The sequence below is a fragment of the Ictidomys tridecemlineatus genome, chromosome 6 (genome assembly GCF_052094955.1).
Source record: "Ictidomys tridecemlineatus isolate mIctTri1 chromosome 6, mIctTri1.hap1, whole genome shotgun sequence".
Classification (NCBI taxonomy): Eukaryota; Metazoa; Chordata; class Mammalia; order Rodentia; family Sciuridae; genus Ictidomys; species Ictidomys tridecemlineatus.
In genome coordinates, this window is record NC_135482.1 from 7,968,279 (window position 1) to 7,982,421 (window position 14,143).

At 42.1% G+C, this 14,143-nt stretch overlaps 1 protein-coding gene across 1 annotated transcript in view; it reads left to right on the plus strand.

Annotated features, from left to right (window-relative positions):
• The window catches only part of Enthd1 (ENTH domain containing 1), a 122,346-nt gene extending 116,491 nt beyond the window's left edge, over nucleotides 1-5,855 (plus strand). Inside the window, exon 7 of the mRNA XM_005322416.4 lies at nucleotides 4,638-5,855. Coding sequence (XP_005322473.2) covers nucleotides 4,638-5,239 — 602 coding nt within the window. The 3' untranslated portion in view covers nucleotides 5,240-5,855. The remainder of the gene's footprint in view (nucleotides 1-4,637) is intronic.
• Nucleotides 5,856-14,143: the final 8,288 nt, after the last annotated feature.

The following is a 14,143-nucleotide window of genomic DNA, read 5'->3' on the forward strand; positions in this document are numbered from 1 at the left end:
CAGAGACACCTGGAAGCTGGTTAAAATTCAGTTTTCTGGGCCCAACCCTCAATTTCTGTTTTCATAGGTCTGAGATAGGGCCAAAGAACCACATTTCAAAGAAGTTTCCAGATGCTGTTGCTACATTCAAGAACCACTAGCATAAAGTTAAGTCAAGATTTTTAGTCGTAGCATGTATCCATCACTAACATAACTATTAACTCTTTGTATATGATAGCATTATATTAATATTTGGCTCAAAATTGTCCTCTTGACCTATTTAGAAGTTTCTTCTTAAATTCTTTCTGACCAGAGTGAACACAGATTCCCCTATTTCTACAAGTTTCTTAGTATTCTAGCAAATATGTTTGTTTTTGTTTTTTAATTCTTGGGGGTAGGGCTGGTATCTGGGATTAAACTCAGGGGCACTCAACCACTGAGCCACATCCCCAGCCCTTTTTTTGTATTTTTTTAAGAGACGGGTCTCACTGTGTTGCTTAGCACCTCACTGTAGCTGAAGCTGGCTTTTAACTCGTGATCCTCCTGCCTCAGCCTCCCATGCTGCTGGGATTACAGGCATGCGCCACTATACCTAGCACAAATAAGATCCTAGAATCTTGGGATCTATTCAAGGACATACAGATCTGCCACCTAATGCATTAAACACCCTGCCAGAGTCATTCAGTCTGCGTGTGAGCTCTGTGTCAAGAAACTTACCATTTCCCAAAGCAGCGTGTTTCATGCATGAAAAATGATGATGTTTAGAAAGTTTTATTGTATAAAAATTGGGCTAAAACATGTTTTCCTATATCTTTCATCTATTGATCACAGTTCTAAAGGGACAATAGGATAAACAGATGATATTGCTAAGGTTTTGCAACTATCTTCAAATAAACACAGTCTCTCATTCTTTGTCCCACATTCTGTTTCAGATAAGGATTCGTGAATCTTTCAGCCATTCCTTATGAATAAGATGTCAGATGCACTTGTCATCCTGGTTACCTGCCTTATAAAATTTACATCCAAAATTTAATATAATTATCTATTAGAGAAAAAATTATAAGATAGTAGAATGGTATGGCAGGAGAATCTACTGGTTAAGATCATACACTTTAAGATAAAAGAGTTACTTGATTGGAATCCTGTTTCTACTTCCTTTTAGCCTTGTGATCTTGGGAAATATTTCTAGCCTCTTTGAGAGTCCTTTGCCTCATATTTAAAATGATATTCCACATCAGTGCTTATTAGTCTGTGTTCGTTGATGTAACAAAATACTTACGGCTGGATACTTTACCAGTAAAAAAAAAAAAAAAAAAAAAAAAAAGGTTTGTTTAGCTTGCAGTTTAGAATATTTAAGAGCACAGCACCAGCATCTGCTTGGCTCTGGCACCGGCCCCCTTGGCAACCTTACAACTGATGGATGAGATCATTGCAGGGACACATGTGAGAGCGAAGGATCACATGGTGAGACAGGAAGCCAAAGAAGGATCTGGGGTCAGCCTTTCTCTTTTATAACAATGCACTCTTTTGGAACTGACCTGGGTCCTATGAGGACCACATTAATCCTTTCCAAAGACAGCACTGCCTGATGACCTGACCACTTCCCACTAGGTTCCTCTTCTTAAAGGTTCTATCACCTCTTACGTTGCCACCTGGGAACCAAGCTTCCAGCAATGAACCTAGGGGAAAGAAACCACAGCCAAACTGTAGCAAGTGCTAAACAAAGAGAATTAGAAAACATTTATTTGAAAAGTGGTTAAATCCTTAGACTTTACCTTGTCAGAGAGGTGAACGATTACCCTGAATACCTACCCACCCCTACAGCTCCTGGCAAAGACTGCAGGTTTGTTTTCTGGAGAAAGTCTGTGAAATGAGACATGCTAGGGATAGTTGAGGGTGAGGGTGTACTATAACCATGCCTCAGTGGCACAAGCCAACTCACTGCCGAGCCTCAGCCCCTTCTCCCCACTGGCCGCACACACCCTGGTGCCTGGACCTTTACCCTCCAGGCAGGAGAACTCTTCCCAGAGGAACCTAGCTGGCCTTGGGGGAAGGAACCAAAGATACTGACATGCGTAGTTCCCCAGCAAGTAACCCACCCAGGGGCTCTACCCCAAGCTCCACGTTCTTTCTCAAAGCTTCCCTCCAGTTTCTGAATCCTTTATTTTCCATCAGACGCAGAAAAGGAATGCCAAACGTCTGAAAAAGCTTCTCACATGGAAAAGTGAGGCAAAAAACAAAGAAAAATAACTTGGAGGAAGCAAGTTACACCATGAAGGGAAAAAGAAAACTTTTTTAAAACCTTAATAGCAGAAATGAAAACCTCAGTGGTGGGATTGGGATCTAAAGTTGACAAGAAAATAGAGCAAAGAACAAAGGTTGGGAAAATAGGAAAATTAGAAAACCAGTTTAAGAGGTCTGACATCAAAATAAGAAGAAGTTCAGAAAGAACAGAGAAAACAATTAAGTTATTGAAGAAAATTTTTTGAAGCTGAAGGAAACGAGTTGCCAGTTGAGCATCCACCTCCACTTGACCACCATGAAGGTCTCGCCACAGGGCACCGCACTGGGGCTCCAGACACCAGCCACGAAGGAAATTCTCTGGCACCTCAGAGAGAAAGGAAATTTAGACAAAATCATAACTAGAATGGTTCCAACTCCTGAATAGCAATACAGGAAACAAGATGATGAACCATGGCCTTCAGAATTCTGAAAGAAAAGGGATTCTTTATTAAGCACGCTGTCATTAAGCTTAAAGTTAGAATTACAGACCCTTTCGGACAGGCAGGTGCATCTTTTTCAGCAACTCCTGGAGACGGTGCTTCAGCACAGTGAGGCTAACAGAGGAGGAGGACGTGGGATACACAACGCAGGGTGCCAGCTGGGGAAGATGGTGAAGGGACATGTCAGATGACAGCTGTGATCCAGACACAAAGCACACCTAGTTCAGAGTGCAGCAGTGCGACTCAGGACACACGCACTCACTCGAGACTTTCCTCGTTGACGTGCCACTGGCTTGGGACGCTTTTTAACCCAAGGATAGAATGTCTGCTGCATGAGCCTGACCTAGATTCTTGAGTGTGCTTGGCTTGGCCTGACCATGAGCTGATGAAGTTCCTGCTTCCATTTTGTGTCCTGCTGCTACACCAGCTGAGAATACTTGTTTCATCCAAAAAAAAGTTTCTTATGATTGGCATTTTGCCTGAGAACTGGAGATAGGCTGCAAAGGGCTTTGAAGCAAAAAATAGAGAGTAGCTGCCTGCCCCTGACCATATTTTTATAGAGTTCCAATTTACTTTAGAAGGGACATGAATATGAATAAAATAATAAAGATAATCATGTGTGCTAAGAGGTAGGCATCTGTTTCCCTGTTCTGTGATGTGCACTGAATAAGTCTTTTTTTAAATAGCAAGTTCAGAGTGAGTCTCAGAGACTTGAGAAATGGATTTCACCAATTTGTACCATGTATCTATAAAGGAATGCAAATAGATATTGCAAGAAGAAGACGTTCTGTGTTTAGGAATGTTTAGAAAACACTTGAATAAGATACCAGAGAGTTCTCAGAATTTTAAACGTGCTGATGGACATTGCTAATCTCCTAATGGGAGGCACAGGTACAATTTCCCATTCCTGATGCACTAGGAAGCCCAATTTTCACAAAATGCCTAACATCTTCAGGAACACACTGTATCTCAGAACGGTTTGAGAAATAATGATTTGTAATGAAGTGTGAGAGAAAGTATTTAACATGATTTTGCACGAAAGGAAGTCATCTTTTTCTAGAATCTTTAATTTTACAGAAAACAGGTTGAGAATACTTTTTATGTTACTTATAGTTTCCTGGTGAAGAAAATTATCATAGCTGTGTGTGAAAGTAATCAGGATGTCAGATAAGTTGGACTCCAGTCTTGACTGTATTTGACCATAAAAGAAAAAGATTAATTTCTCTAAATTTTGTAGCCTAGCAGTAGTTGGTAGTTCATTTTATCATCATAATCTCTTCAGGGGAAGAAAAGATGAAGGACTAAGTTCCAGCCTTCGCAGAGTTTCTACTTTAAATACCAGCTTAAAATGCTGTCAGTAAGAAGGGTTTAATACTTTTCTTTCTCTGGTGAAGTTTATAATAGTATAAAAATATGTTGGGCAGGATTTGGGAGTCAAGATGAATGTTGATAATTCTATTTGGTGTTTATTTCCATGGTATTATTTATTTATTTATTTATTTATTTATTTATTTATTTATTTCAGTTGTAGTTAGATACAATACCTTTGTTTTATTTATTCATTTTTATATGGTGCTGAGAATCAAACCCAGGGCTTTGCACATGGTAGCTGAGCGCTCTACTGCTGACCACAACCCCATCCCCTCCATGGTATTATTGTAGCCTTCTCACCAATACCATGTGTCTCAACAATACTGTGTATAAATATATGTGTGTGTGCATATATTATTTATATGTATATACACATACATATGTACATTGTATATTTTCTCAATTTCCTGCTTTGGATTTTTTAAGGCTTATTATAAATATTTAACCTTTAAAATTCTAAGTAGTTAATATTGAGATTTTCTTAGTAGGCTTTTACATTATAGAATTATTCTAGCTATTACTCCCATTTGTTTATTACATATCTTTCTCATTTATACATTTTAGTTCCAACTACCTCTGAGGGAACATCTTCCTTTTCTACTTTATCCGTGTCATCTCCTGATTTGAACTCTCCAGAGAAGACAGTTCATCACTTCCCCCCGACCTTGCCTGGATCTTCCTTGTGGACTTTGTCCCACCAGCAGTCACGTTCTGTCTCCCTTCAACATAAAGATAAGACAGCCAAGGCTCAACAACATTTTGCTCCCAGTGGTCCATTGTTTTCTGATGAAGAGGAAAATGACATCTTCAATCTACTAGAAATGCTTCCAGATAACTCTGATTCTGCTAAGAAGATAAGTCATATTTCCAGGAGTAATTGGATAGAGTTCTCTGCCCAAAATGTAGACCACTCCTGCTCTGTCCCCTGTTCTAGTTTTCAACCAACCAAAGGCTTGCCTAGGGAACCCGAAGCAAAGAGTTCCATTAAAGTTCTCCTAGGGGATGTAAAAAGTGCAGTAGTTAGACTACATGAAGATCTGAGCACGGTGATACAAGAACTCAATGTCATCAGCAGCCATCTCATCAGCATGAGTGGGAGTAGTCTGCAAACCAACAAATCTTTGCAGGACCCCCAGTCTTCTGAGGGAAGTTCAGATCAAATCTAATCATCTCAGCTGACATTTTGATAGAATTCGGTGGTTCCACGTCTCAAAGACTTACATTAGCATTTTCTAGATTCCCATAACCATGGGCAAAAAGTAATGGTTTAATTTCTCCTTGCTGGGTTTATTAACAAACCAGTAAATTCATTTGGGTGGTTTATTTTTTAAGAGAAAGAAGTCACTTTGTTAATTTCAGATTTAGATACTAATTCATTTGAAACTGAAGAGAATTTCATTCTTTATCTCAAAATTGGGGAAGCATTAGTGAAAGTTTTGGCAAGACTTCAAACTGCAAATAACTACTTGAAAGCTCTTGGATAAGTGAGCAGTAAGAAGCCTCTCACTTCCCAGCTGTGTGAAGTTCCACTATTCACATGCCTCTACCAGGACCTGGGAGGACTGTATTGGAGCGCACCTCTCACATGTTCTCTTGCAAGTTTCAAGTCCTATAAACCAAAGGCCAGAAATCTCCCTTTTCTTCTCTCAGATGTCAGTGTTGAGAGCTAAGTTGAAAAAAGTAGGATGTGGGACAGGTGCTTTGTTGTTAATATACATTTCAAAGTGAATTCAAGCACATACTTTTTTCTTCTATTTCAGAAAATAAATTTTTTTCACCTTATGTATATCTTTTTAATTCATTAAGACAGTCTTTCAAATAGAAACGTCTCAATTATTTATGGACAAAATGACCTAGTTTGGGGATTCTAGACTAGTGATTCCCAACCCTGCTGTACATTAGAATCACCAAAGAAACTTTGATTTTGTCTCATATTTGTTTGAGAGAATAGTGCAATTACCAATTTAAGGCTAAAATAATTCCTGACCTTTGAAGAAACTTGGAATATTTTAAAAATATACTGATGCCTGGGTCCTTCTCCCAGTCACCCAGAAACTGGTTTTCATCATGCAAATTAGGTTAGGTATAGAGGGAACTGTCAGTGCAAAGACCCCAAGATGATAGGAGGATGTTTGGTCTGTCTAAGGAGTGGCAAGGATCCCAGAGTGTCTGGAGTAAAATGAACAAGGGGGACAGAAGTAGGAGATTTGAGGTCATAAAGCAAAGAGCAGGGTATGGTACCAGATGATAGAGATTCTTGAAGACAACTGCTAGAGATTTTGGCTTTTGTTCTGTGAAATAAAAATTATAGCCAGGGGCAATGGCACATGCCTATAATCCCAGTGGTCAGGCGGCTGAGGCAGGAGGATCATGAGTTAAAAGCCAGCCTCAGCAAAAGTGAGGCATTAATCAACTCAGTGAACCCCTGTCTCTAAATAAAATACAAAATAGGGCTAGAGATATGGCTCAGTGGCCGAGTGCCCCTGAGTTCAATCCCTGGTACCTTAAAAAAAATTATAGTGGGTTTAGGGTAGAAAATTACATGTTACAATATAGATTCTAAATGATCACTGGCTTTGGCAGGAACAGGGAGTGAGGCAGGTAATCCACTTAAATATTTCGAGTATCCAGAGAGGAGCTTCTACCTCAAAAATGGGGAGGGCATTGTGAAGGTGAGCAGGATTAGCTCTGGGATTCAAGGGAAGAGTCAAGGATGAAGTCAAGGTGATTGGATTGAGCAACTAAAATTCAAGATGACACTGCCATTGACTGAGCTAAAGAAGGCTATGGGTGAAGAAAATTTTGATTTTTCCCCTTGGAATTTGTTAATTTCAGTGTCTTTTAGATAACCAACTGGAGGTATTAGTTAAGAACTTAGATGTGAAAGTTGGGTTTGAAAGAGGTCTACAGTGGAAGCTGGGAGTTAGTTGAAGGCCTGAGCCCTGGGCCATGGTAGCATAAGAGATCAAGAAGAAGTTAAGAATCAGTGAAGGAGTCTGAGGAACACACCACTAAGATAGGGGCAGAACAGTATGCAGCATTTGGAAGCCAAGATAGTACGTTGGACACTGAACTCCATATGCCCTTTCCCTAGGTTCACAAATTGTTTTCCCATGTTTGTTTTAGCTCCTCTCTTGCTAAACAAGTTTATGTCTATAAACATACTGTATGTAGGGCTCCGTATATACTTGAGTACCGACATATTTTGCCAAGCCATTTGAAAGTAAGTTTCAAACATTGTGACATTTCATCACCAAATACTTCAACGAATCACATGAATAAGGGTAATTGTTTTCCAACCTACCTTGCAGTTAAACAATTCTCCCTTCAGCTGTGTAAAATCATCCCATCTGGTTTTTAATTCATTTATTTTATTGTTCATTTCTAGAATTCTACATGGTTCTTTCAAAATTTGCTATATTTTTCATAGGTCAGAATTTCTTGCAGGTATGTTCAAGCATATCTTTACGAGTGAGTATAGTAAGAAAATTAGTATAGAATCCTTACTCGTAAGAATAACAGATTAACTTGGGGGTACTCTGCTAGCAAACTAGTAAGAATGGTTTATTCATTTAAACCTATACATTTTCTTTTACATAGCTGTATCCCACAAAATTTTAAAAATTGAAATAAAATTCCCATAATATGAAATCTACCCTTTCAGTTATACAATTTGGTGGTTTTTAATATATAACATTAAGCAGCCATCACTACTACCTAATTTCAGAACATTTTCATCACCATACAAATACTCCAGCAGGACATGGTGGCACACACCTGTAATCCCAGCAGCTCAAGAGGCTGAGGCAGGAGGATGGCGAGTTCAAAACCAGCCTCAGCAACTTAGTGAGATCCTGTCTCTAAAAAAATATTAAAAAGGGCTGGGGATGTGGCTGAGGGGTTGAGTGCCCCTGGATTTAATCCCTGGTACAAAAAAAAAAAAGATATCCCATACCCGTAGGCAGCCTCTCTGCCCTCCTCCTTCCCCCAAGCCTTTGGAAGCTGTAAACATTACTGTCTCTTGTCATGGATTTACCTGCTTTGGATTTTTTATATAAATGAAATTGTACAATGTGGATTTTTGTGTCTGAATTATTTCAATTGACAATATTTTGAGGTTTATTCATGTTGTAGCACATTTGGAAACTTCATTCTTTTTTATGGATGAATAATATCTATTGTACAAATCTCCACACTTTGCTTATTCATTCATAAGCTGATGGACATTTGGGTTCTTTATAATTTTTTGCTGTTACAAATAATGCTTCATGAAAATTTGTGTATTTCACTTCTCTTAAATATATACCTAGAGAGTGGAATCTGGGGTCAGAATGGTTTACTCTTTTATAAGTTTAACTTTTTGAAGAACTGCCAAAATATTTTTCCAAGTGATTGCACCATTTTATAATAAGTTCTGATATATAATATTTTCATTGTCCTTTGGCTCAAAATATATTCTAATTCCTATCATAAAGAAATGTAGAACAGCCTATGAATAGGACCTTTGTGCCTTAAAGTCACAGAGCAGAAGGCTCCATCAAGGTCACCTAGGCCAGCATTTCCCACACATGGGCACCCACCTCTGCCCACAGCTGGTAGTGCTGCTTCCCCCCAGGACGAATCACCTACATTCCCAGTCTTAGGCCTCCTCTCCAGTTAACCTGAACATGACCTTATTGCTAGTTCTTTTTGTTCTGATAGTTAATAAAATAAATACTGTAGGGCCACCCCCTGGGGGTGGGGGAAGAAATGTAGAAGTTTATTTCCTAATTTTCAGGCACATCATACTCTTGGAACTAACACCTTAAGTTTTTGTGGTTCTGTATTTGTTATCTGTTGTTTCTGCTAGTTTATGCTTATGGTGTGATGTTTCCTTGTGAGTCTGCTTATTTTTAACTATGTGTTTGTCAAGATACTTGAAAAATTAGTTGTACGAATAACACAAGAACCTGGTTTTTGCTTCTGCCAAGTGCCTGGTGTACCACCATAATGGTTAGGTAAATCAAGATCATGGCTTGAAGTTCTCCAGAATGCCCAGGTTAATCCCTGGCATTACGAGACTTAAATTTCTCATCAGGTGTTCATTTCCATTTATTCTTACTGGATAGCCATTGATATCACTGTATTGTAAGGAGTATTTATGTTGAACATCTTCACACCTGTGTGAGGTGACTTCTGTTCCTGTTGTCTTTCAAAGTCACCCAAAAGGAAGTTTGAATTTATTAGACTCAACAAATGCCTTTAGGGGAAAGGCATTTGTTGAGTCTAATTGTGCTCATTGACCTAGCAGGTCTCTGTCTTTTTGAGTACATACCACCAGGCCCTGAGAGCGTGGTGGGCACAAAACTAGATATAGTGCCTGTCATCAGAGCTTGAGTTCTAGAGTTTTGGAGAAATTCAACAGATGAATCAAATTATCCGCCAAAATGTAAAAGTGTAATAGTTCTGTGGAGGATGTTAAGATAAGGAAATTTGGAGAAGTTTATCTAAGGAAATAGCCTTTGAGCTGAAATATAAATTCTAGGGTTATTGAAATAAGTGCACTGGTAACAGGTTGGGCAAATCAACTTCTTCCTGAGTTAAAATAGAGAGTGAAGTAGGGGTGACACCCAAAGACCTCTTCTGCTAGCTCTCTTCACACACCTGAGCTCCCCCAGTAGATCCTCACGTGGTAGTGGGGTGTGCTCTCCCCTTCCTTTGCTGACTCTAGGACTTCAGTTGTACATTGCTGAGAGCAGGGACTATGAAGACAGCCAGAAAGAGGATCCCCCCTCCTCCCTCCCCACCTGCCCCGGAGGTGCTGCACTGGGGCTCTTGAACACTCACAGAAACCCCACAAATAACTGGGGCAGCAGACACAGGCCTTTGAGAAACTGCCTACTGATAAGGTGCTTACTGCACGCACGTAGTCACTTCACGTTTTCACTTGGTTTTACATAGCTCATGTTTTAATACAGTCATTTGTTAATTAGTATAATTAACAAGCACTTATTTGAGTTTCTGTTTAGCCAACTCTATTAAACAAGTAGAACAAACTTGGCTTAAATTGAGAGTGGGTATATTCTGATTGACTTTATAATTATTTCATATTTAAAATACTTCATTAGCTGTTATTCTCTTAAGTATTTTCCTTTGAACTTGAGGATCCTATTATAGGACAGTTATAAAAATATTTTACAGTTTACTTACTGTCAAATTATTCATGTGTTCATTCTTTAAATATTCATTAAGTGCCTGCCATGAGCAGGCAATTTTTAGACACCCAGGACCCAGTAGCAACGAAACAATGTGCTACCTGTCTTCAGGGTTACAGGTCAAGGGCGATACAGATGGATGGGTGAGTCATTTTAGTGTGTTGCATGGCACCTGTGGATTTGGGGAAGCACAGGATGATGGGCAGGGTCAGTAAAGAGCCACATCCAGTTCTGACTAGACGCCAGGGAAGTCCACACAGAATTCTGAAGGACAAGTGGGAGCTGGAGTCAAGGCACAAGGAGAACTTCCTAGGTGGAGAAGACAGCATGTCCAAAGGGGGAGCACGAGAACAGGGGGGCATGAGCCCAGGGTCGGGAGTGGGGCACCGTAGCTTCAGGCTTTATGCAGTGACTCTGGGTAGTGACTGGGCAGCTTTACAAACTCCATAAAAGAAAGACTGTGTGACAAGTAAATGGCTCGTATGAAAATTATGTCATAGGAATCAGGAGAGGAAGGGTTTCCAAAAATCCATTCACAAAATGATAAAAATAGACCATGCTCGCCTAGCACAAGTGAGACCCTGGGTTCGATCCTCAGCACCACAAAAATAAAATAAAATAAAATAAAAATAGACCATTAAAAGGATCTGTGGTGACCTTGGCAACTCCTCTCTCCACAGAAGGGTTGGTGGTGACTGGCTTGCCCTAGAGTGGGCAAGGAGACCCTTCTTTTGTGTGCTCTTATCCTAAAGAGAAGGGGAGGGCTGCGCTGAGCATGGTGCGTCAGTAATGTATTCAGTATTCTGGTTCCAGGTTTCCTTTATTTTTGATCGAGTGGGTTCTGAGATGTGATGGAAGGGCTTAGAGATGTGGAATTGAGAGATCTTTGTTCCTTGCAACAGTGAGTAATTTGCGGAGGCCAAGGATTTTATGTTATGCCAGAGTATATGTGTCACCTTTTATCAGCAGGCAGGCTTAGAGAAGAGTAAATTGGCTCAGAAGAAACTAGGTTTTCAAGATGATTTTGTTTGGTAATTTTGAATTCTGTTTTCTCACCGATGGTGCAGAAAGTTCTCAAAATATGATAATTATTGCAGAAATATGGCTTCAGGCTTTTGCAGCTATTCAAACAGTAGAATTCCATTATAAAATATCACAACCTTTATGTTGGGTTATGCTGCAGTTGAGAACTTGTCTCTGTACTGAGACATTCCTCATGACACAGACCCTTGTGGCATGGAGGAAGCGGTACCCCAGAACCTCGGCCACAGAGGGCAAAGATGACCAGCATTGTTGTGTTGTGTGTAAGGCAGTTGCCACCTGGTGAGGCTCAATTGTTAGGTTGTGCCCATACACTTTTTGTTCCAATCTTTTAGTGGGTTCATTTCAAGTTCTCAAACAATTACAAAGAAATCTAATAAAACTACATTTTCTTAAACTTTTGTATCAAATGGTCCATTTATTTATCTGAAAACCTATTAACACCTCACAAAAGTGGTAAAAGTGAGGATTAGCAAAATGTTTTAAAGCTCAGCATGTCTGTGCATAAGGAAGCATCTTTCATTTTTCATTGTCACTGATTAAATCAGCCACACTGGCATTAATGACCCACCAGTCAACCCTGGCACAGAGGTACCAACATATGAAAAGTCTTTTGGGTTCTGAAGTTTGGGGTCAGGGTCACCATTCATAAAGACTGTTGTGCTCCTGAGCGTGGCAGGACGCATCCCCAGGTGGCAGGTTTGGGATTTGGAAAGGATTCTGACTGTAGCAGAAGATGCCCAACAGCTAGGAGCCTAAGCCATCAGTCACTGGAAAAACTGACACCTTCAAAATGAGAGACACAGGAGGGGCACTCCAGATGGAGGCCTGCAGGACTGGAGAGGACTGAGGGTGGCACATCTGTCACCCTCTGCAGCTTGCAGGTCTCTCGTTGACACCAGAGAGATGGTGTCCGTGGGCCGCCTCGGAGCTTCACAGGAGGCTGCCTTGCATTAAAAGCATTTGCAGCTAATGTGCTCGGAGCACCCACTACGAGCGGCCTCCATGGCAGGTGTTGAAGATTCATCTGTGAGCAAAGCAGTTAGGTCTGTAGAAAGCCCCTGCCCACATGCAGCTTGTGTTCTATGGGAAGGACAGAAACACCCTGTGGTTGGTGCAGCAAATGGATGAACTAGGCAGTGTGGAGACCTCAGCACCAGGGACACACAGGGAGTCGCCTCTTCCTAGGACACCAGAGCAGGTTTTGGTTTGGTGACATTTGGGCCCAGCCTGGAAGGAGGTAAGGAGTTTGCCATCAGGAGCACCGGGATGTGCCTTCCTGGGGGCATGCACAGCCAGCACAAGGCCCTGGCCACAGCGAGGTGTGTGCGAGTGGGAGGGGACTGCACGGCACCACAGGAGAGGATGATGGAGGGGCCAAGGGCTGGGGGCTGGCTGTGAAGACAGGGGGCACACAGGAGGCTTTGACCAGAACTCCAGGCTCAGACTTGGGGTTCAAAAGAACCCAGGGTCCTTTATGAATGAGGAAACCGAAGCACAGAGAATCTAAGCAGCATGCCTTAGGTCACCCAGCTGCTGAGGAGCAAGTCAAATTCAAAGTCAGAGGCCATCAGCTTAGCCCCAGCAGAGTGAGAGATGGCCGAGGCCCCTGTGCCATAAGAATCGCTCTTCCACCGGCCGAAGAGGCTTGAACAGTGTGTGGCAGGTGTGGGCAAGAAACCTGCGTTCCACACAGTGGCTACCAGCTCCTCACAAGGTGTGCACAGTAGCTACCACTCCATAGAGCATGTGTCATTGTCAAGGTCCTCATTAACAAGATTATTGTTATTATGGGAATGTCAGGAAGCAGTACCTGCATCTGCAGAGCAATGCACTGTGAATTGCTGCGGGTCCCTGGGGGTTTCCTCCTCCCCCTGGCTGGTGCCTGAGCCCTGCTGGCCTGCACTGTCCCCTCTGTGCCCCTTCCTTTCCCTAGTCTCCCATCCACCTAGCTTTTCATCACCCTGACTTAGCCTGTCCCTACCTTGGGTCTTTTCTGGTCCCTCCTGTGCACATGGCCCCTTGCCAGCAGAAAGGCCTTGGTGGCAGCCAAAAGTCAGAGGAGGCCCCAGGGACGGAGAGGGAGAGGTGGGAAGGAGCTGAGAGGTTTGAGGGAAGTGCAGAGCAGCTCTAGACTCCAGGGCGCACTAGGGATGATGGGGACGGAGAGCACAGTGAGCCCGGGGCGCCCTGGCATCTGGCTTAATAATAAGTTGACACTTCACAAAGCTAGTGGCGCTCCAGCCCTTTCAGACCCTCTCAGCAACCTACCAGGACTTCATATCTGCCCCATGTGAGCAAATGGACCGAAAAGAGTAGGAACTTGACGGGATCCCACAGGCATGGTGGACGGGCCTCCAGCCCCGGCTGGCCTCACAGTTGGGGGACTGGCCTTGGGTGGAACAGGCAGGGAGAAGGGGGGCCTCTGCCAGGAGCAGCAGGATTGTTGCCTCCCACATGCCCCTTCCAGACCTCCTGCTCCCAGGCTGCTTCCCCCTACCCCACTCCTAGGGGCTGCAGCTGCCACCCAGCTCTTCAGCATGCTCCCTTGTCATCCCGAGTTCCTGAGAAGCTGCCCAAGCACACACCCCAGCCCTTCCCTGCCCTTTCATGTCTAGACCCAAATTTGCAGAGGCTGGAACAGGGATAGAGCACTTTAAGAGACGGTTTGGAGGGGCTGGGGGTGTGGCTTGCCTAGCTTATGTGAGGTATTGGGTTTGATCCTCAGCACCATGTAAAAATAAATAAATAAATAAAGGCATGCTGTCCATCTACAACTATAAAAAAAAATTTTAAAAAGATGGCTTGGAGATAAAGAGACTGTTCCAATTTCTT